This window comes from Symsagittifera roscoffensis, chromosome 9, assembly GCF_963678635.1.
Source record: "Symsagittifera roscoffensis chromosome 9, txSymRosc1.1, whole genome shotgun sequence".
Taxonomy (NCBI): Eukaryota; Metazoa; Xenacoelomorpha; order Acoela; family Convolutidae; genus Symsagittifera; species Symsagittifera roscoffensis.
In genome coordinates, this window is record NC_087070.1 from 14,384,424 (window position 1) to 14,408,809 (window position 24,386).

Sequence of the window (24,386 nt, forward strand, 5' to 3'; positions counted from 1 at the left end):
AACATGATCAACGACAGCTAACAACTAGATGACATTGACCATTACAATCAACGACGACGTACCATCAGCTTCAACGAACAATTTTCTAATTTGCAACCTGCAAATGGGCCCGGCTATGTCTACGACTTTTGAACTTTAATCTTTGCCGAACCTAATTTTGCCACATTTTCGACATGAATATGCCGCCAAATTAGTAAACTGAAAGACTCAAAACTCAAAAATCAAAAGAAATCATTTAAAAAGAAACAACTAAACTACGAACAACTAACAAATGATGTAGCTTCGCATCAAAATTTATACCTGTACATGCGACCCGTAACACCGTCAGTCTTAAGATATTGAGATGTAGGTCTTATTCTAGTACAAGATCGCTAATATTTCGTTAGATATTTGGAATAATTTCTTTGCCGGGATCAAAACACGTTCTAGTTGTCTCTTTACTCGTTGGCTGGGTTTGAGAAGTTGGTTACCCTCCAAAACTGGTTTATTTTTTTCTTTCAAATGTAGCCTTGGGGATATAACACGAAACGATTAAACAAAGTCATGGTATTAAATGAAGTCCGTCATATGGAACAAACAAATTCGTTGATGCCAGATCATCTGCCAATAAAGAGCCTCTAGTCTTCTAGAAAACTCTAATTAAATTTGATGGTGTCCGTTATTCAATCGTAATGCATTGGACAGATAAAAAAAGCTGCCGAAAAGTTGTTTTTCCTAAGTTGGAAAAGCGTTTCGGTGAATTTGACTCGCCCCGTAAGTGGTAAGCGTGACTAGCTTTTACCTCCAACTACCGCGTCATTAACCAAAATAGACCCGGAAAAAGAGTGATGAACGGAGCGTGATGAACGGAGCTTCCGAGTTTCATGGATTTTTTTTCAACAAATTGCTTTGTGTTGCATCATGTTTGTTGTTGGCGCTGTCTTGAATACTACGTAGAAGATTCTTTTTTCAGTGTACGCAGCCGTAAAAAATATTCAAGACTTCATTGACCCGTTTTGTTCGCCATCTTAGCCTTTCGTTCGCCATCTTAGCCTGTAACTCTCGAAGTTGTAGCCACTGTTTGTTCAATGAGTAGGAAAGACTCTTTACCTGAATGGAAACTTACTCAGTTGAATGGTGATCTATTAGCATTGCACGAGTGGTTTGGCCTCTCCAAAAACGTAGTGGATTATCGGTGTGCCAACAATGATATGAAGCTTACTTTTTTCAAAACTGTTTAGCGGTAAAGCCAAATACGCTATTCTTGAGTTCGCCCTTTTGTCGACTTTTACTATGGCTCATGAGTTTAATTTCGGTCTATTCACTCAGTTTAAACGGTCACATAGTTACCTCCTATCATGAGGTAGATAGGGCCATGCATGCTGTCAGCAGACAAAAGTGGTCCCAAATATCGTTAGTTCAGTTTAAGGAGTGGCTGCAGGAGAAAATGGACGCACATGATCGCGTGTGCTAAACATCAAGCACGCCGCAGTTTGAAGGTACCAAGCGAATGTAATCTGTTCATTTCCAATTCACGGGCAGAAGTAGTCATTGTTTTTCACCGTGTGTTGCTTGCAAGGTCAACAAGCATCTAGTCATACAGTGTATCGTTTTTCAAAAAAGGCAGCCGATCTACGCCTGGAAATTATACATTACACTAATTGCCTCCAGGGCAATAAACCTTACCGAAACAGCCCGGAAGCCAGAAAAAGTTCGAAAACTAACTGCGAAGGCACCTATAATAGGTTGCTAAACAGTGCAGAACGGGTATGGCATCGGGAATAAGAATAACGAACTGCTAGCAACAATAGTTGGACTGCTGATACAGGCACCAAAATCACAATCTAGAGAGCCGCTGAGCGCAAACTTTTTTCCAAAATGAGCTTTTTCCATATCTCTCAAAGAAATTAAAGAATTCCTTCATGTGATAGAGTTACAAGTTATCTTCAATGGCACAAGTGGCAAAGCGCTGGTTTTGTGTGACATTGCTTGCCATAATTCATGCATGTCATCAAGTCTTGCGAAATGCCTGAATCGAAAAGTCAAGAGTTCAATGTAATCGTCAATTAAATCAATTCTGCTGGGCTAAATTGTAGACAGGAAGCTCAACTTAACGTGTCTTCAGAAGCTGCTGGATAAGAAGTAGCTTTTGAAATTTCAGCTTACTAAAGTGAAACAACCAAAAATGGCTCAAAAGGAATTGATATGGCTTCGCTTCACTGAATATACCTTTACTTGCGACCGGCACTACCGCCAGTCTAAAGATTTGCAGATGAAACGCTATTTCCACTATAAGAATTTCTTTATTTCGTTAGACATTGGAACACTTTCCCTGCCGAATTCAAAACTTGTTCTAGCCATCTTTTTGCTCGTTGGTTGAGTTTCAGTAGTCGGTTACGTTCCTCAACTTATCTTATTAATTTTGCTTTAGTTGTTGCATGCACGATGTAACACTTGTCAATCAATTGAAGTCATGGTATAAAATGAATTCATACGGTACGCACAAAACCGTTGACGCCGGATCACCTTCCGATAAAAGAGCTGTTAGCCTTCTAGAAAGCTCTAATAAATCTTGATCATGTCCGTTGTTAAGTCGGATTGCAGTGGACAGATGATAAAAAAACTGGCGAACATCTGTTTTTCCTTACTAGCGCAACTCAAGTCATTGGCGAAGAAGCGCTTAAGTAAATTCGAATCGCGCCGCAAGCATGAGTGGTACTTACACCACCAACGTAACAATAGCCAAAGACAGCCCGGAAAAGTCCAAAGAGTGATAAACGGAGCCTCCAAACTTCATGAAATTTCTCTCATCATACTTTTTTTTTTTGCTTTTCCAAACTTGTTGCAAAGCCTGCTATATTTCTCAATTCCATTCCGTCAACAAACATTAACTATATGGGCCGACATTGAGGGAATGTTTTGCCGATTCGAAATTGCTCTGAGGCCAACGATCTTTGCGGTTTCTGTTGTATATCAATACACCGGTCAGAAATTTGGAGCACTTGATTCACCAACATGCGCTAACTGAAGCATTTCACACGTTAACTAGTCTAACTAACCTGAAGCCACAGGAACTGGTTGCAAAAAGTTTTCTCACTCTGAACATGCCGTTAACATAACTAAGAATTTAGTTGAGATGCTTAAAGATGGCGGATTTAAAATAACCAAACTTATGAGTGACAGTCCTGGGGGCTGCATAAAACTTAGTACGAATAACAAAGACCTCGAAACTGTTAATGAGAAACTTTTAACCCGGATAGCTTGAAACCTGTCTTGGGCCTGAAAATGGATCATTCCAAAACATGCCGGTAGCTAGTCAATTTATAACTCGTGAGCTGCAGAAAGAGATCACCTAAAGCACCGCACATAGTTTTGTGACATTAGTCTTTGACCCAAATAGCCTTGTTGCGTCTTATCTGTTACACGCTTGTCTCTTGTTGAAACAACAATTGGCGTCTAAGGTCAACAAGACATCCAGGTCTTGTTTTGGAGTGACGCTCACGCTTACCATTTCTAAGCTTACCAAAGAATTAATCCTCGCGCTTGTTTCAGTGCGTCTGTAGACATTGAGGCACTACGAATGTTTTGCGACAGATCGCTAGAAATCTTTGTGCAATGGGATTTCATCGTGGTTTTCTGTCAAGATAAAATGAACGGAGGTCATTTTTGAGTTTACAATACCCTTGTAAAGTTCATAGTTGCCATCTTTCTAACCAGTGTCGAACCGAAGCTGGCTCTTTTATTACCTCTCTTGAAAAACACCTTCGAAATCTCTTGAACATTCTGATATCCCCGAAATTCATATATCTGGCAGTACAACTGTTTAACAGTGACTCCACTCCAATGAAAAATTACCTTTGATGAGGAGTTGTACCACGTAGCCACCGATGACAGTCCCGAAGACAGCCTTTCGTGAAAACTGTTAAGTCACGAGACCGAGTTTCTTGAAAACTTCTGCCTGGCTTCCTAAGCCGTCTCTAGATGTTATAAAAAAGTTCGCCTGGAAGAATCAACCGATATTTTTTGATTCTATGCAAATGAGATAACGGATTGGTTAAATCTGTCATTATTTGGGAGAAAAACTTGGCTCTTTATCCAATTTCACGCACTAGCTGCATACGTAATAAGATTACTGCCATGGCACACACTTTTCCGTCTTTCGATTTTTTGAACTAGAAGTGAAAATGGTCGATAACAAAAACTCCGCTGAAAAATTGAGTTGACTAGCCGTATAATCACCATTTATAGGTTCAAATGGTCTTTTACGCTTGATTGCTTGGTTTCGGCGTCTTGCTTCAAACAGTTTCGGAGCGAAAATTTCTGTGATACTAGATGAGGCTTTCTCTTCACTTGTTCACTTGCCTTACGACACGAGCTGTCCCTATCGACATCTTAGCTTCTCTGCTTGACATTTCGTGGGTTATTATAATTGAGAGGTTGTTTTTCCCGCCGACGAATCCCGTCTGGCGTCAACTCGGTTAATGGCATAACTTCGTGGGCTCCCCAAAAAGCTACTGGTGTGCATTGAAACATGGAATCACCGGGCTACCTGCCGCTTAGCTCACAAAAGCTTTAACCTGAAATTCAAACAAGCTCGTTTGCCAAAACATGGTTGCTCGTGAGAGTGTCTGGTAAAGTCCTGTAATCTCGTGTTCTTTCTTCTCGTTACTGAAAACTAACGCTAGAAATACTTGACTTAACGTGCTGCTTGATTAGGAAATCTTCAATTGAGCGACAACTGACTCCGGTAATTAACTAATTTGAATATTAAAACAGAAAAAAAAATCTCGTCTCGTCTGGCAGGCTATCGCTGACTGTATGTGATTTACCGGTATCACAAAAAGCAAATAATAAACTAATAAACTAATAAAGTTCTAGCCATGAATGTGACCGTTTAGTGGGGAGATATTTATACGTTCTTATGGACAACTTCTGCGATGTAAGCCGTTTCCAGAAAGAATTCACTTTGCTTAAATCTTCAAAGTTTTTTTGGGAGAGTTTTAGGGTCATGAGTTGCGCGGTCGCAACATGTATGGAACTGCCTAAGTTTTTTCCCCTGAACTTGACGTAATTGAATTGTTTGGTTTGCTTTTTTCTCTTGTATGCAAGACAATTGGGCAGACATACAATTGCGCTGTTTTCCAGAAAAGAGTGGACTGACTGGTGGCAGCGCAAGATCAGTAATTCATCCCATTTAATCCCGTCTGGCGTCTACTCGGATAATGGCATAACTTCGTGGGCTCCCCAAAAAGCTACTGGTGTGCATTGAATCATGGAATCAACGGGCTCACTGCCGCTTAGCTCACAAAAGCTTTAAACTGAAATGCAGACAGCCTGGTTTGCCAAAAAATGGTTGCTCATGAGAGTGCCTGGTAAGGTCCTGTAATCTCGTGTTCTTTCTTCTCGTTACTGAAAACTAACGCTAGAATTACTTGACATAACGTGCTGCTTGATTCGGAAATCTTCAATTGAGCGACAACTGACTCCGGTAATTAACTAATTTGAATAATAAAACAGAAAAAAGTCTCGTCTCGTCTGGCAGGCTATCGCTGTCTATATGTGATTTACCGGTATCACAAAAAGCAAATAAAAAACTAATAAACTAATAAAGTTCTAGCCATAATTGTGACCATTTAGTGGGAAGATATTTATACGTTCTTATGGACAACTTCTGCGATGTATGCCGTTTCCAGAAAGAATTCACTTTGCTTACATCTTCAAAGTTTTTTTGGGAGAGTTTTAGGGTCATGAGTTGCGCGGTCGCAACATGTATGGAAGTGCCTAAGTTTTTTCCCCTGAACTTGACGTAATTGAATTGTTTGGTTAGAGCGTTAACCTTATTTTCTGGCCGAGTTTGCTGGGATTAGAAAAGATGTGATATTGGAATTGATCTGCGGACTTTTCAGTTTTTCTCAAATTGCCTAATGTTTGAACAAGGTTCAAATAAATTTGCAAGTTCACTTGTGACAGTGTCAATTTAAACAGTTGAGTTGCTCTCTTTCTTTCAAAAATTAATATGCTTTATCACCTGTACATCGCCGATAGCCACTGCAGTGATCAAATTCATCATCACTATTGTCACGAAAAAGATGAAGAAAAGTGCCAAAAACGCCTGAAGAACTTCGATCCAGTTTCCGATTGCGTTTTCATTCTCATCCCCAGCGTAAGTTCCGATCACCATGTAGAAGCTCTTGAAGGCCGAGTTGACTGGAGTTCGGAAGTTGGGGTTTGAGTCTGGGTTGATGACGTAGAGGCAAAGGGCAGGGGCGAGGAGAAAGAAGGCTGAAATAGGATAGTGATGAAAGAACACTCGCTAACTTCAGTTCCATTGAAAACAGATTCGGTTGCTGCTAAAGAGTAGATGCTACAACCTGTTCAGCCTGTCTGTTCAACTAACTCGGCGGCGATTGAAGTTTTCGCTGAACTTGTGCAGCACTGCAGCAACGCTAGTGTGGCTGCTTTTAAACTGTTTTTCTTTCAGGTCTTTAACTTCTTGAAAGGTTAAGTCAAACTTTCTTAATGCTCTTATTCATGCGAGATTGACAAAATTGAAAATAAGTTATAACCAGAATTCGAACTTAGAAAGTAACAAAGTCTTTTTACTATCGAAATTGTTGGTAAGAAGTTGTTTGCAGACAAAAGTACTGGATAATATAGTTTAATATAGCAAATTTGTAAAAGATGACACACGTATGTAGTGCAAAGTGTGTTGAATTCAACCGTATCAAATAAACTCAAAGGCTAACTGCACTTGTTTGTTTCACTTGGTTCCAGACAAAACAGGGGTCAATTCTAATTGACCCGCAGGTTGTCATACATCTCCAAGGACATAACATAGACTCACTCAATACCCCTATGTCACATTATATTATTATGCCTCAAGATGTGGGTTTGTGGACTTTTTCTTATATTTTGGTGATGGCATGATGTCTACGTGACAGAAAACAGTCAGTGTAAATGACCACAAAGTTCAGATGTTGCGAATGGGTGGGAAAATCAAACGAACTATGCGAAGTGAGCTATGGCACCGCCACAACAGTAGCTTTCTCCCTAGTATCGAGAGGAAGCAGGCGTGGGATATACCTAGTGGCAGGAGTAGTATGAAGAATGTGGGGAGGATGATGAAAAGCATGACAAATTAAAATAGATGGAACAAATTTGTTGGGGTATACCTAGTGGCAGGACTAGTATGAAGCATGTGGCGAGGATGATGAAAAGCATGACAAATTAAAATAGATGGAACAAATTTGTTGGGGTATACCTAGTGGCAGGAATAGTATGAAGCATGTGGCGAGGATGATGAAAAGCATGACAAATTAAAATAGATGGAACAAATTTGTTGGGGTATACCTAGTGGCAGGAATAGTATGAAGCATGTGGCGAGGATGATGAAAAGCATGACAAATTAAAATAGATGGAACAAATTTGTTGGGGTATACCGTGTGGCAGGAGTAGTATGAAGAATGTGGGGAGGATGGTGAAAAACAAGACAAAATAAAATTGACAGAAAAGATGTGTTGGGATATATCTAGTGGCAGGAGTAGTATGCAGAATGTGGCGAGGTTGATGAATAACAAGACAAAATAAAATTGATAGAAAAGATGTGATGGGATAAACCTAGTGGCAGGACTAGTATGAATAATGTGGCGAGGTTGATGAATAACAAGAAAAATAAAATTGATAGAAAAGATGTGTTGGGATATATCTAGTGGCAGGAGTAGTTTGAAGAATGTGGGGAGGATGGTGAATAACAAGACAAAATAAAATTGATAGAAAAGATGTGTTGGGATATATCTAGTGGCAGAAGTAGTTTGAAGAATGTGGGGAGGATGGCGAATAACAAGACAAAATAAAATTGATAGAAAAAATTTGATGGGATAAACCTAGTGGCAGGAGTAGTATGAAGAATGTGGCGAGGTTGATGAATAACAAGACAAAATAAAAATGATAGAAAAGATGTGTTGGGATATACCTAGTGGCAGGAGTAGTATGAAGAATGTGGGGAGGATGGTGAAAAACAAGACAAAATAAAATTGATAGAAAAGATGTGATGGGATAAACCTAGTGGCAGGAGTAGTATGAAGAATGTGGGGAGGATGGTGAAAAACAAGACAAAATAAAATTGATAGAAAAAATTTGATGGGATAAACCTAGTGGCAGGAGTAGTATGAAGAATGTGGCGAGGTTGATGAATAACAAGACAAAATAAAAATGATAGAAAATATGTGTTGGGATATACCTAGTGGCAGGAGTAGTATGCAGAATGTGGCGAGGTTGATGAATAACAAGACAAAATTAAATTGATAGAAAAGATGTGATGGGATAAACCTAGTGGCAGGACTAGTATGAAGAATGTGGCGAGGTTGATGAATAACAAGACAAAATAAAATTGATAGAAAAGATGTGTTGGGATATATCTAGTGGCAGGAGTAATTTGAAGAATGTGGGGAGGATGGTGAATAACAAGACAAAAAAAATTGATAGAAAAGATGTGATGGGATAAACCTAGTGGCAGGAGTAGTATGAAGAATGTGGGGAGGATGGTGAATAACAAGACAAAATAAAATTGATAGAAAAGATGTAATGGGATAAACCTAGTGGCAGGATAAGTATGAAGAATGTGGGGAGGATGGTGAAAAACAAGACAAAATAAAATTGACAGAAAAGATGTGTTGGGATATATCTAGTGGCAGGAGTAGTATGCAGAATGTGGCGAGGTTGATGAATAACAAGACAAAATAAAATTGATAGAAAAGATGTGATGGGATAAACCTAGTGGCAGGACTAGTATGAATAATGTGGCGAGGTTGATGAATAACAAGAAAAATAAAATTGATAGAAAAGATGTGTTGGGATATATCTAGTGGCAGGAGTAGTTTGAAGAATGTGGGGAGGATGGTGAATAACAAGACAAAATAAAATTGATAGAAAAGATGTGTTGGGATATATCTAGTGGCAGAAGTAGTTTGAAGAATGTGGGGAGGATGGCGAATAACAAGACAAAATAAAATTGATAGAAAAAATTTGATGGGATAAACCTAGTGGCAGGAGTAGTATGAAGAATGTGGCGAGGTTGATGAATAACAAGACAAAATAAAAATGATAGAAAAGATGTGTTGGGATATACCTAGTGGCAGGAGTAGTATGAAGAATGTGGGGAGGATGGTGAAAAACAAGACAAAATAAAATTGATAGAAAAGATGTGATGGGATAAACCTAGTGGCAGGAGTAGTATGAAGCATGTGGCGAGGATGATGAAAAGCATGACAAATTAAAATAGATGGAACAAATTTGTTGGGGTATACCGTGTGGCAGGAGTAGTATGAAGAATGTGGGGAGGATGGTGAAAAACAAGACAAAATAAAATTGACAGAAAAGATGTGTTGGGATATATCTAGTGGCAGGAGTAGTATGAAGAATGTGGGGAGGATGGTGAAAAACAAGACAAAATAAAATTGATAGAAAAGATGTGATGGGATAAACCTAGTGGCAGGAGTAGTATGAAGCATGTGGCGAGGATGATGAAAAGCATGACAAATTAAAATAGATGGAACAAATTTGTTGGGGTATACCGTGTGGCAGGAGTAGTATGAAGAATGTGGGGAGGATGGTGAAAAACAAGACAAAATAAAATTGATAGAAAAAATTTGATGGGATAAACCTAGTGGCAGGAGTAGTATGAAGCATGTGGCGAGGATGATGAAAAGCATGACAAATTAAAATAGATGGAACAAATTTGTTGGGGTATACCGTGTGGCAGGAGTAGTATGAAGAATGTGGGGAGGATGGTGAAAAACAAGACAAAATAAAATTGACAGAAAAGATGTGTTGGGATATATCTAGTGGCAGGAGTAGTATGCAGAATGTGGCGAGGTTGATGAATAACAAGACAAAATAAAATTGATAGAAAAGATGTGATGGGATAAACCTAGTGGCAGGACTAGTATGAATAATGTGGCGAGGTTGATGAATAACAAGAAAAATAAAATTGATAGAAAAGATGTGTTGGGATATATCTAGTGGCAGGAGTAGTTTGAAGAATGTGGGGAGGATGGTGAATAACAAGACAAAATAAAATTAATAGAAAAGATGTGTTGGGATATATCTAGTGGCAGAAGTAGTTTGAAGAATGTGGGGAGGATGGCGAATAACAAGACAAAATAAAATTGATAGAAAAAATTTGATGGGATAAACCTAGTGGCAGGAGTAGTATGAAGAATGTGGCGAGGTTGATGAATAACAAGACAAAATAAAAATGATAGAAAAGATGTGTTGGGATATACCTAGTGGCAGGAGTAGTATGAAGAATGTGGGGAGGATGGTGAAAAACAAGACAAAATAAAATTGATAGAAAAGATGTGATGGGATAAACCTAGTGGCAGGAGTAGTATGAAGAATGTGGGGAGGATGGTGAAAAACAAGACAAAATAAAATTGATAGAAAAAATTTGATGGGATAAACCTAGTGGCAGGAGTAGTATGAAGAATGTGGCGAGGTTGATGAATAACAAGACAAAATAAAAATGATAGAAAATATGTGTTGGGATATACCTAGTGGCAGGAGTAGTATGCAGAATGTGGCGAGGTTGATGAATAACAAGACAAAATTAAATTGATAGAAAAGATGTGATGGGATAAACCTAGTGGCAGGACTAGTATGAAGAATGTGGCGAGGTTGATGAATAACAAGACAAAATAAAATTGATAGAAAAGATGTGTTGGGATATATCTAGTGGCAGGAGTAATTTGAAGAATGTGGGGAGGATGGTGAATAACAAGACAAAAAAAATTGATAGAAAAGATGTGATGGGATAAACCTAGTGGCAGGAGTAGTATGAAGAATGTGGGGAGGATGGTGAATAACAAGACAAAATAAAATTGATAGAAAAGATGTAATGGGATAAACCTAGTGGCAGGATAAGTATGAAGAATGTGGGGAGGATGGTGAAAAACAAGACAAAATAAAATTGATAGAAAAAATTTGATGGGATAAACCTAGTGGCAGGAGTAGTATGAAGAATGTGGCGAGGTTGATGAATAACAAGACAAAATAAAAATGATAGAAAAGATGTGTTGGGATATACCTAGTGGCAGGAGTAGTATGCAGAATGTGGCGAGGTTGATGAAAAACAAGACAAAATTAAATTGATAGAAAAGATGTGATGGGATAAACCTAGTGGCAGGACTAGTATGAAGAATGTGGCGAGGTTGATGAATAACAAGACAAATAAAATTGATAGAAAAGATGTGTTGGGATATATCTAGTGGCAGGAGTAATTTGAAGAATGTGTGGAGGATGGTGAATAACAAGACAAAGAAAAATTGATAGAAAAGATGTGATGGGATAAACCTAGTGGCAGGAGTAGTATGAAGAATGTGTGGAGGATGGTGAATAACAAGACAAAATAAAATTGATAGAAAAGATGTAATGGGATAAACCTAGTGGCAGGAGTAGTATGAAGAATGTGGGGAGGATGGTGAATAACAAGACAAAATAATATTGATAGAAAAAATGTGATGGGATAAACCTAGTGGCAGGAGTAGTATGAAGAATGCTGAGAGGTTGATGAACAACAAGACAAAATAAAATTGATAGAAAAGATGTGATGGGATAAACTTAGTGGCAGGAGTAATATGAAGAATGTGGCGAGGTTGATGAATAACAAGACAAAATAAAATTGATAGAAAAGATGTGATGGAATAAACCTAGTGGCAGGACTAGTATGAAGAATGTGGCGAGGTTGATGAATAACAAGACAAAATAAAATTGATAGAAAAGATGTGTTGGGATATACCTAGTGGCAGGAGTAGTATGCAGAATGTGGCGAGGTTGATGAATAACAAGACAAAATAAAATTGATAGAAAAGATGTGTTGGGATATACCTAGTGGCAGGACTAGTATGAAGCATGTGGCGAGGATGATGAAAAGCATGACAAATTAAAATAGATGGAACAGATTTGTTGGGGTATACCTAGTGGCAGGAGTAGTATGAAGAATATGGCGAGGTTGATGAATAACAAGATAAAATAAAATAGATAGAAAAGATTTGTTGGGGTATACCTAGTGGCAGGAGTAGTATGAAGAATATGGAGAAGATGATGAATAACAAGACAAAATAAAATTGATAGAAAAGTTGTGTTGGGATATACCTAGTGGCAGGAGTAGTTTGAAGAATGTGGAGAGGATGATGAAAAACAAGACAAAATAAAATAGATAGAAAAGATGTGTTGGGGTATACCTAGTGGCAGGAGTAGTATGAAGAATATGGAGAAGATGATGAATAACAAGACAAAATAAAATTGATAGAAAAGATGTGTGGGGATATATCTAGTGGCAAGAGTAGTATGAAGAATGTGGCGAGGTTGATGAATAACAAGACAAAATAAAATTGATAGAAAAGATGTGATAGAATAAACCTAGTGGCAGGACTAGTATGAAGAATGTGGCGAGGTTGATGAATAACAAGACAAAAAAAAATTGATAGAAAAGATGTGTTGGGATATACCTAGTGGCAGGAGTTGTATGCAGAATGTGGCGAGGTTGATGAATAACAAGACAAAATAAAATTGATAGAAAAGATGTGTTGGGATATACCTAGTGGCAGGACTAGTATGAAGCATGTGGCGAGGATGATGAAAAGCATGACAAATTAAAATAGATGGAACAGATTTGTTGGGGTATACCTAGTGGCAGGAGTAGTTTGAAGAATATGGCGAGGTTGATGAATAACAAGATAAAATAAAATAGATAGAAAAGATTTGTTGGGGTATACCTAGTGGCAGGAGTAGTATGAAGAATATGGAGAAGATGATGAATAACAAGACAAAATAAAATTGATAGAAAAGTTGTGTTGGGATATACCTAGTGGCAGGAGTAGTTTGAAGAATGTGGAGAGGTTGATGAAAAACAAGACAAAATAAAATAGATAGAAAAGATGTGTTGGGGTATACCTAGTGGCAGGAGTAGTATGAAGAATATGGAGAAGATGATGAATAACAAGACAAAATAAAATTGATAGAAAAGATGTGTTGGGATATATCTAGTGGCAAGAGTAGTATGAAGAATGTGGGGAGGATGGTGAATAACAAGACAAAATAAAATTGATAGAAAAAATGTGATGGGATAAACCTAGTGGCAGGAGTAGTATGAAGAATGTGGCGAGGTTGATGAATAACAAGACAAAATAAAACAGAAAGAAAAGTTGTGTTGGGATATACCTAGTGGCAGGAGTAGTATGAAGAATGTGGAGAGGATGATGAATAACAAGACAAAATAAAATTGATAGAAAAGATGTGTTGGGATATATCTAGTGGCAGGAGTAGTATGAAGAATGTGGGGAGAATGGTGAATAACAAGACAAAATGAAATTGATAGAAAAGATGTGATGGGATAAACCTAGTGGCAGGAGTAGTATGCAGAATGTGGCGAGGTTGATGAATAACAGGACAAAATAAAATTGATAGAAAAGATGTGATGGGATAAACCTAGTGGCAGACTAGTATGAAGAATGTGGCGAGGTTGATGAATAACAAGACAAAATAAAATTGATAGAAAAGATGTGTTGGGATATACCTAGTGCCAGGAGTATTATGCAGAATGTGGCGAGTTTGATGAATAACAAGACAAAAAAAATTGATAGAAAAGATGTGTTGGGATATACCTAGTGGCAGGACTAGTATGAAGCATGTGGCGAGGATGATGAAAAGCATGACAAATTAAAATAGATGGAACAGATTCGTTGGGGTATACCTAGTGGCAGGAGTAGTATGAAGAATATAGCGAGGTTGATGAATAACAAGATAAAATAAAACAGATAGAAAAGTTGTGTTGGGATATACCTAGTGGCAGTAGTAGTATGAAGAATGCGGAGAGGATGATGAAAAAACCAGACATAATAAAATAGATTGAAAAGATGTGTTGGGGTATACCTAGTGGCAGGAGTAGTATGAAGAATGTGGCGAGGTTCATGAATAACAAGACAAAATAAAATTGATAGAAAAGATGTGCTGGGATAAACCTAGTGGCAGGATAAGTATGAAGAATGTGGGGAGGATGGTGAAAAACAAGACAAAATAAAATTGACAGAAAAGATGTGTTGGGATATATCTAGTGGCAGGAGTAGTATGCAGAATGTGGCGAGGTTGATGAATAACAAGACAAAATAAAATTGATAGAAAAGATGTGATGGGATAAACCTAGTGGCAGGACTAGTATGAATAATGTGGCGAGGTTGATGAATAACAAGAAAAATAAAATTGATAGAAAAGATGTGTTGGGATATATCTAGTGGCAGGAGTAGTTTGAAGAATGTGGCGAGGTTGATGAATAATAAGACAAAATAAAATTGATAGAAAAGATGTGTTGGGATATACCTAGTGGCAGGACTATTATGAAGCATGTGGCGAGGATGATGAAAAGCATGACAAATTAAAATAGATGGAACAGATTCGTTGGGGTATACCTAGTGGCAGGACTAGTATGAAGAATATAGCGAGGTTGATGAATAACAAGATAAAATAAAACAGATAGAAAAGTTGTGTTGGGATATACCTAGTGGCAGGAGTAGTATGAAGAATGTGGAGAGGATGATGAATAATAAGACAAAATAAAATTGATAGAAAAGATATGTTGGGGTATACCAAGTGGCAGGAGTAGTATGAAGAATGTGGCGAGGATTCTGAATAGAATGGCATATTAGAGTAGATGGAATATTTGTGTTGGGATATACCTAGTGGCAAGAGTAGTTTGAAGAATGTGGCGAGGATTCTGAATAGAATGGCATATTAGAGTAGATGGAATATTTGTGTTGGGGTATACCAAGTGGCAGGAGTAGTATGAAGAATGTGGCGAGGATTCTGAATAGAATGGCATATTAGAGTAGATGGAATATTTGTGTTGGGATATACCTAGTGGCAAGAGTAGTTTGAAGAATGTGGCGAGGATGCCAAATAGCATGACAATGTAGATGCCGAAGTACTGGTTTTGCCGGCTGTGGAACCCCACGTTGATCCACAGCAGGAACAGCACCACAGTCAGGCGGAACCAGCTGGCGTCAGAGGGCACGTGTTCCCCAAACTCAGCCTAAATTAAACACCCCCGAGAGAAGAGAAGATTCAAATGAGATCACAAAAATCGGGTGCAAAAGTTTCGTGATATCTTTTCGTTTTTCGCAAAAATTATTTTCTTTTCCATTATGTGTTCCAGATGCTTTCTAGTTTGCCTTGATAATAAAAAAAGAACATGTGTTTTCAGTTTGTTGGCTTCCTTTTTTGGGATATAGGTAAACGGTCTATCAACTTAAAATATGACATAACAATTAAGAGAGAATAGAGAATCAGTTTTCAAGTAAGTGCAGAAATAGACTGACAGACAATTTACAGAATGGATGAACTTTAGAATAGTGACTACAGCTTACCGACTAATGATGCGGCCATAAAATAAACATACTAATTACTAAAAAACAGATGGCTCCCTTTCAATACCACTCTCCTAGATAAGAGAGATGGGCAACAAAACATGGTAAGTTTCATATTCACTGAAGCCAATCTCGCACCCATGTTACCGTCGCATTCCCTTCTAAGAACGAAAGTCTGTAACAACTGCAAACTGTATGAGCAAAGTTTTGCAAACCATTTTTCGAAGATTACTTTACTTGTTGATTGACTTTATCGCTAAAAAGATGATCAATTTAATTTCACATGCAATCAGTTTTGGTCATAGATTTAAAATTTGACAGGCACTTTTTCAAAATCACTGGACTAAATAGCGCCGATAATTGTTCGATAATTCGAAGAAATGAGGAATGTTTATGCTTGGGCTGGTGAGTAATTTTGCGACCTCCGCGACTAATTTTTCGACCACTGCGACTAATTTTTGGACCACTGCAACTAATTTTTCGACCACTGCGACTAATTTTTCGACCGCCGCGACCGAGATACCTTATTTCCAGAGTTTGTCCGCGATTTGAAAAATTAGTCGCGCGCGGACTTCGACCCGGGTTTGTTATATTCAGCCAAACCTCGGCGATCGAAACAATAGTTCTCCTTTAATTTTTGTACCCCATTGAAGATACCGACTCCCTGGAAAAAAACACAAACACAACATGAATAGACCTACAACAGTCTATTCAAAATTACTTTTGATGTTCTAAACTATTATAAACGTGTCAGCATGACAAGTGCAAACGAACAGACAGCAATTTGTTACCCGGAAGTTTCCGTATGAAAATTTTTTAAGCAATTATATGTTGTAATTTTACGAGGGAATGGGGTTGGGAAACTGGAAACGAGCTTTGGTGTAAAATGGCTGAACCCTAACTCTCAAAAAGAACATGTAATTTGTCATATGCAAAATTAAAGACAAATAATATCACATGAATCAAAGTGTAAAATCGTGAAATGTAAAACTTGTGTCAAATTAACAGCCTAAGTCACTTGTTTTTTTCACATCTTGCTCAAAAAACAAAGCTGGTAGACAAAAATATTGTTTTTTAAGGTCGTACATGAAATTTTACAAACTTGAAATTTTGAGTCCAAAAACACTAATGGAGAGATTCTCTCAGCCTAAGCTTCGTTTGTCTGAGACCCGTTAAGGATTCTTGATCCTTCGACTATTTTGCAATTGTTTTCGGAAGCAGCTCCAGAAAAAGAAAAAGTAACACATTCCACCAGGTTCGGAATTTCAGAAGTTGGCAATTTGTTGGGTAAAAGTTAGATCTCAGCACTGAGGTTACCTTCGAATGCACACTATAAGGACAAAAGACTCTATTTATATGCTTTCTACAGTCAGAAACCGCTTCTGAAAAAAATGCTATTCTAATTGTTCGGGGAAACAAAATAATGCAAACCTAAAAATTCAGAAATTAGCAATTATTATAAAATTGTGTTGCCATTTTTGGAAATGTTTCCGGTAAAACAAACCAGGTGCTTTTTAAGCGATCACATAATTTTTATAATTAACCAATTTTCAGTTTTTTTGCGCTCGGTATTTGACAAAATCAACCAAAATTGGTGTCTATTGTCGCAAAAATAGGCTTTGTTTAGTGCTTGTTTTGCACAACGATGTACTTAAAAACTCTGCGACACGACTTTTCCTTTAATTCTTATTTTTGTTTCGACTTTCGATACGAAAGTGACGGAATATTTGTGCTCGGGGTGGGTTTTTTTTTCTTCAGACAAATTTCGACTTTTTAACTAGCCATTTTTGACAGTATTTCTTTATATCATTCAAAAGGTATTGTTGTCCTGAGCTTAAATTTGAAAAGATATTTCACCTGTGATCATTTTTTGTAAATTTATGGGGGTTTAAAGATTGCCATTTTGGCCAATTTGGGACAATTAACGCGCGATATATTTCGCGCTATTAACGCGTAAGCGGAGAGTTTATCCGTCTTAGAAATCGTTCCCAATTGATTTAACGAAGCTTATTTGCAATAATTGTTTTGTTACAATGAGCAAAATCTGTTCTTTTAAACTTTATATGGCGTGTGGGGGGATGATTTCATAAAAAAAATTTCAAATTTTAGAAAAAAAAATTTCATTTTTTTAAATTATATTTAATTTTTTTTATGTTACTACTGCTCGATAAACCTGAAAAGGCAGTCGGAACATTCAGGGCTTTGTCCTGATACGAGCAATCTTGTTAATTTTTGTGTCCCGTCAACTTTTTTTTGTTCCGACTTTCGATACGAAAGTAACGGAATATTTGTGCTCGGGGTGGGTTTTTTTTTTCTTCAGACAAATTTCGACTTTTTAACTAGCCATTTTTGATAGTATTTTTTAATATCATTCAAACAGTATTGTTGTCCTGAGCTTAAATTTGAAAAGATATTTCACCTGTGGTTATTTTTCGTAAAGCTACGGGGGTTTAAAAATTGGCATGTTGGCCAATTTGGGACAATTAACGCGCGATACATTTCGCGCTATTAACGCGTAAGCGGAGAGTTAATCTGTATTAGAAATCGTTCCAAATTGGTTATAAGAAGCTTATTTGCCATAATTGGTTTGTTTCAGGGAACGAAATCTATCCTTTTGTACTTTAAATGGCGTGTCGGGGGATGATATTCAAAAAAAAAAATTCAAATTTCAAAAAAAAAAATTTTTCATTTTGTTTTGTTTTATTGAATTTTTTAATGTTGTTACTGCTTCATAAACCTTAAAAGACAGTCGGAACGTTCAGGGATTCGCCCTGATACGAGCAGTCTTGTCTAATTTTAGTTTCAAAGTAAGTATTAGGTTTGTTAGTCTTTTGAAACTGTCCTCTGTTTTTGATTGCTTTTGTTTTTCAATTTTTTTTCAAGTTTAATCAAATTTGATCTATTGAAGCTCTCAGTTTTATGACAAAGGTTTTGTCGTTGTCTCCGAAAAACAGTTTGTATTATTTGAGACCCTGTGTAGACCTTCTTGTGGCGGTCCTGTATATGATCTACAATTGTTCTGGTTTAGCTAACTGCGCATCAAAAACACAAGTTTACTGGATTATTTCGCAATTTGCATCTGTTTACAGCTTTGCTTGCAAGAAACCGGCAATTTTTTTGTTTTTTTTTCATAACTTCAAAATAAATGGTGAGTGTGTTTGTAATTTAATCGTCCTGTTTGTTTGATTTCTTTTGTTTCGACCTTAGATTTGGTTTTCTTGAGCGCGTTCATTTTAATTAGTAACTTTTTACCTGACTTCATTTGGCGTTCCTGTATATTATCAGCAAATAGGGTGGTTTTGATAACTGCCGAATCATCGCTTTTTATAGGGTTTTTTTATGCTGGCAACTATTCTACAGTTTGACTATTTTTTCCTCAATCATAACCGTTCGACATGCAAATTTACAAGAGAGTTTTTTTTAAAACAAGTTCGCATATAATGGAACATGTGCTTTAAACTTTGGGAGAAATTGCGTATCCTATGTGATGCAAATGTTCAATCATCTAAAACTGCATGTTCTTCCATAATTTATCTATAATACCCACGAAAGTTTTTACGTACTTTACATGTTTGCTTATGTGAATTCATATGTGGAATTTCATATTTTTGTCCAGATAAACTTGAGTGTTTAATTATATTCTGATGTAAATTCTATTTATGTCTATGTAACCCGCACTGGAGTTCCATTAAAAATAATCGATTATATAGTTATTTTATAGTCAGTTTCTATAAAATTACAAAAATAATCGGTTTTAATCTATCAAAAATGGAACATGTGATTATTTTCTGATGTAAAGTCCATTTATGTTTATGTAAGTTCACACTTTCGCTCATTTGGCTTTCGCTCATATGATTTTACAATTGAATGGATATTCACATATGTGACAATAGATGAATAGGCATGTAAAATCACATGAGCACTCATGCAAATCTTGGCAAAATGCAAAAGCAACCCGCACCGGAGTTTCACGGGTAATAATCGATTATAATGGATTTTCGTTCACTAAAATGTTGTCTATATAATCGATTATCATGTCAAATTTAGACCACGTAGTCAATTTTTACTCGATTATAATCGATTATTTTGGAAAAACTTAAATCCATTATAATCCATTAAAATCGATTATAATCCGTTTTTAATTTCAATATAATGGATTATTTTTTGTACATAAAATCCAAGAAAACTTTGTAAATTTTGTAAATAATGATTCCAATTTTTGCAACTTTCTGCAAAACTCGAACGAGCACGTTCATCCAGGGGCGGCCAATATACCCAGAAACAGCATTTGTGACCAGCTCCTCATGTCAACCCCTATCCCCGCACCAATGTATCCCCCCAGCGTACCCACCCCCCCACGTACCCCCAACCACGACGTACCCCCCTCGCGTACCCCCATCTCCCCACGTACCCCCCAACCACGACGGACCCCCCCCCCCTTCCTCTCTCTCTCTAGTTAGGGGACATCTAACTGTAGTACGGGTAAGTAAGCGTGCGGGGGGGGGGGGGGGTAGTTGGTGTAACTTTTTGTTAATTCTTTAGGTAACTTATTGTTCTATAGGTAACTTTTTGTAATTTTTCAAGACTCGATTGAAAATAGGAAAAAAAATGAAATTAAGCGAGAGAACAAAATAACTACCTTAAGTATAACAAAATTATGAAAAAATGAAAACAACCCACAAAAAGATTTGAATAAATAGATTATAATCCATTATAATCGATTAAAATTGACTAATTTTCTTTTGATAAATTTTTCCTAAAAATAATCGATTATAATCGATTATAATCGATGGTATTGGGTTTTTATTGCTTAAAAAATATTATCATTATAATCCATTTTCAATCGATTATAATCGATTATTTTTGTTAATTTGTAGAGACTGACAATGAAAATCCAATATAATTGATTACTATCCATGAAATTTCAGTGCGGGAAGCATGTGGTTTCACATGAGCTAGAATGTAATATCATAAATATAAACAAACATGTAAATTAGGTACAAATTTTAGCGGGGATGCCAAATAAATTAGGAAAAAAAACTTTAAATGATTGAACACGTGGATCACATGTGCCACGCAATTTATCCCGTCGTTCATTTTTAGTGTTAAGTGTAGAAGCACTTTGTCTTCTGATAATTAGTGCTTGCATTCAGCAGTTTCTTCTCTGCCACAGAATCCTTTCAAAAAAGAATGCGCGGAATGTACGAATATTGAAGCTGTTAATGAATCTCCTTTTAACAATCGGTGCAATCAAGGGTCCATCTACCATTTTCTCGACGAGGGGGGACGGGTTAGGTTTGAAAAACTTTGGGGTCTTATGCACTAAACGGCCCAATTTCCTTATTTCTACATATCTTGAACTGAAATTATTGTGGATGAATTTGATTGGCTAATTAGCCAATCAAGTTCCATCGACATTTTCGGCCATTTCAATTGAATTTTCAAGCAGATAAAATTATAACCCGAAATGATAACGATAAAAAAATTGAATTTTGTTTTGTCAAGCCATTTTACTGAATTTTGCTTGTCTGGGCAAGGTTTCACAAGTGACTCAAAATTAATTTGATAATTTGGCTCAAATTTCTACCTTATCGGCAATGTCGGCTAATATTTTTATCTGCTAGAAAAGTTGATCGGAATGCCTGACTGTAAGCCCGGGATGACCAAAAATACTAGTCATACAATTTCCATATATGGAAAAATGCTAGTCATACACTTTCCATACAATTCCATACGTACAGAAAATTGCATGAAAGGTCTATGATTAGTTTTTTTTTTCATATATGGAAATTGTATGACTAGCATTTTTCCATAAACCAAAAATTTTGAATTTTTACATTTTAATTTCTCAAAATTTTTTGGTTGTGTTCGTAATCGAACACAAATGACATAAACCTTGATTACTCAAACGTAGTAACCAAAGGTTTGGCCGTCTCGCATTAAAAAGGCATTGGAAACAGCCAGAAAGAGTAGTTTTGAGCGTTTTTGAAAAAAATTATGAAGAGAAAAGGAAAAAAAATCAATATTAGTATATCCAGGACTACGTTAAACACACAAAAAATTAAATTTTGCATGCAAAATTTTTTTTTCAAAAAATGTTTGTTTGAATACGAAAATCAGTTTGCGATTGAAAAAAAAACACAAAAAAATTTTTGGGGGCAATTTCAAAAATACTTTGAAAATTTTTGTCGTCGCCATCAAAAAAATGCTAGTCATACAATTTCCATATATGGAAATTGTAGGACTAGTGTTTTTTTTCAGAAAACAAAAATAAAAAAAGTCAAAGTTTTCAATTGTAGCAGCCCAAAAAACGCTTAAATGTTTTGCCAGCAGTTGAATTGATTGTTAAAAGCTTTTTTCACAATTGTGTTCTAAAATGCTAATCATACAATTTCTATATATGGAAATTGTATGATTAGCCTTTTTTTTCAGACCATTTTTTTCCCTTTTTTTAAAGAAGAGATACCAATTTCGATACCAAAACAACTATAAAATACCTTTGAAAATCGATTAAACTCATTTTGCGAAAATGTATGAAATTTGTATGACTAGCATTTTTGCATAGACTAAGTGTATGAAATTGTATGATTAGCATTTTCGGTCTATGGAGGTCAACCCGGGTAACTTGAATTTGATTGACTAAAATTACCCAATCAAATTTGATCGAATAATTTCCAGCTTACGCTGTAGAAAAATTGATTTTGGGCCGTTTAGTGCATAAGACCCAATCTTTGCAACATTTTGTCAACCTTTTTTAGGCCTACCAAATTGTTTTTGAACGCTCCCAGACACTATAAAGATCCTATTTTGACAAAAAAAATTGTGAAAGTTAGGACCAAAAGTCGGTTTTTCATTCGGCGCGCGCTCCCTTTCAAAATTAGTATCTGGAAAAATAAGGGGGTTAGTCGGCCGAAAAGGATGTCATCAAATAATATCAAATGGAGCAACGTCTGGCTGGCGAGAGAGTCGAATCCCTGAACAAAAAGACGTCCAACACTCCACGCCCCAAACCCAGTATGGAAAGTTTGGAGCTTGCAAAGTTAGGAGCTTGCAAAGTTAGGAGCTTGGAAAGTTCGGAGCTTGGAAAGTTCGGAGCTTGGAAAGTTCGGAGCTTGAACATCATGCAAGATCGTTCAAGGTATATCAAAGTTAGCCATGATATTTTCGAATTCGGATATAAATTGAGGGGGGTGGGGGTGGTGGGAATGAAATGAGGAGTGAAATGAGGAATGAAATGAGGAATGAAATGAGGCGACGTACATCTGTGACTAGGAAGTAGTAGACTACGAGTGTGAGTGTGATGACAGCGAAGAAGGCGAACTCGTACCAGTTGGATACCCTGCTCCAGTAGAGGGATTTGAGCAGCACCAGTGGCACCACTTCCAGCACCATCCCCCCCAAGCACAATGCAACCACACTCAAGTACAGCCCCGTGCGCACGTCTAAACACAACAACTGTAACTACATCATCAACTTACTTTTTCAATCTTGTGTGCAAACGAAGCTGCTGGTCTACCAAAGCATGTCTTTCGCTTCAAAATGATTCAATTTCATTCATTTTTATCCAACTTTTGTGTATGTCTATTTAATGGAACTTGTTTTCTTCTCAGGAAGCTAACTACTCCTTCACGCGGAACAATGTCTGAAACTAGGAACTGAAGGGGAACATAGAAACGGGCTCTACTGAGCTGAACTGAAATGAATTGAATGCATATATACAGTCGCGGATTTAGGGGGGGGGGGTTGACGCCTTTTCCCTCAGGGATTCGACCGCCCCTTTGTACTGTTTAGAGAGATCCATTTTTGGTGACCGACCCTAAAATTTTTCTAAAGGCGCTTTTGGCGCCATTATACCAAGGTTGACAAAAATGCTTATCATACTATTTCATATTATGAAAAAAATGCTTATCATACTAATTCATACTATTTCATAGACCAAAAAAAATACTGTGAAAATAGCATGATTGTGCTCCTTCGACTGTATCTCGCCCGTCAATCAATAGCCGATCGCAACAACAATTCCAATAATAAAAATGAATTAAGAAATGAATATAACCAGATACAGAGTAGCCTATAACTGGCTGAAATATAAATTAACCGTTCAATTAAGGAAAATGGTCTGTGATTCTTATTAACCAACTAACTGCCTCCAACGGTTTATCAATACTCCACTCTTTACTATCTTTCCCTCTGAACTACACTTTATCCCCGAAAGTACCTAGAAAAATCACCTCACCCGATAAATTAACAAATCTCACGAAGTTGTTTCTTTAAGGCTTTTGTAACTTTTTCTAATCGACTTACTTAGTCTTCGTCAACTTTCGTTCTCACCTTACTTTGAGAATCAAGCGACTACCTAAGCTTGCAGCCCAAATTGTTCTGACGCTTAAAATTCGTCCCGAAACATCCGCGTCTTATGTCTATTTACTCCTAGTTTTAGTTAGAGATTCGACATTCCGTATAAGTCCTAACATTTACTTAAATACCTCTTACGCAGCGTTCAAGTTCTTAATTCCAGCATGATCACATTCCGTTGAATGCCAAATTCAAAATGTCAATCAGTACTATGCTAAACAAATAACAAGTGCAACTTCAACTTAATTCAAGCTATGTTTACATATCAAAATGCCCAAGGACTATTTAGTTTTCCCGTATTTTTCCCTTCTCCCATGAATAGGATACAACCCCAGTGAACTTAATTTCCCGTTCATCATAATCCAAAAATTCCCATACATAACCTATTCAAGTTTCAAGCTAACCGACCTTCGGGGTAAGCCGTTCCCTTAACTGGGGTCCAATCGAGCCAATAAAACATTCCCCAGAAGCCAATGGATCATTCTGTACAATCCTAACATTTAGATTAATCAATTCCCCTATTTCCTCGTTTATATTGCCAAAATGATATGTTACTACTTTTCTGTGCCATTGAAGCATTTCTATTTGTAGTGCATTCACCAAGTCAAATTGAGCCCAATGTCTGCTCAGCTCATT

The 24,386-nt window shown here is 37.0% G+C and overlaps 1 protein-coding gene across 1 annotated transcript in view; it reads right to left on the reverse strand.

Annotated features, from left to right (window-relative positions):
• Positions 1-24,386, reverse strand: part of LOC134853882 (transient receptor potential cation channel subfamily A member 1 homolog) — a gene marked incomplete in the record, with an annotated part of 173,892 nt that overhangs the window by 11,249 nt on the left and 138,257 nt on the right. Inside the window, 3 exon segments of the mRNA XM_063869839.1 lie at positions 6,008-6,261; positions 14,887-15,061; positions 22,656-22,837. Coding sequence (XP_063725909.1) covers positions 6,008-6,261; positions 14,887-15,061; positions 22,656-22,837 — 611 coding nt within the window.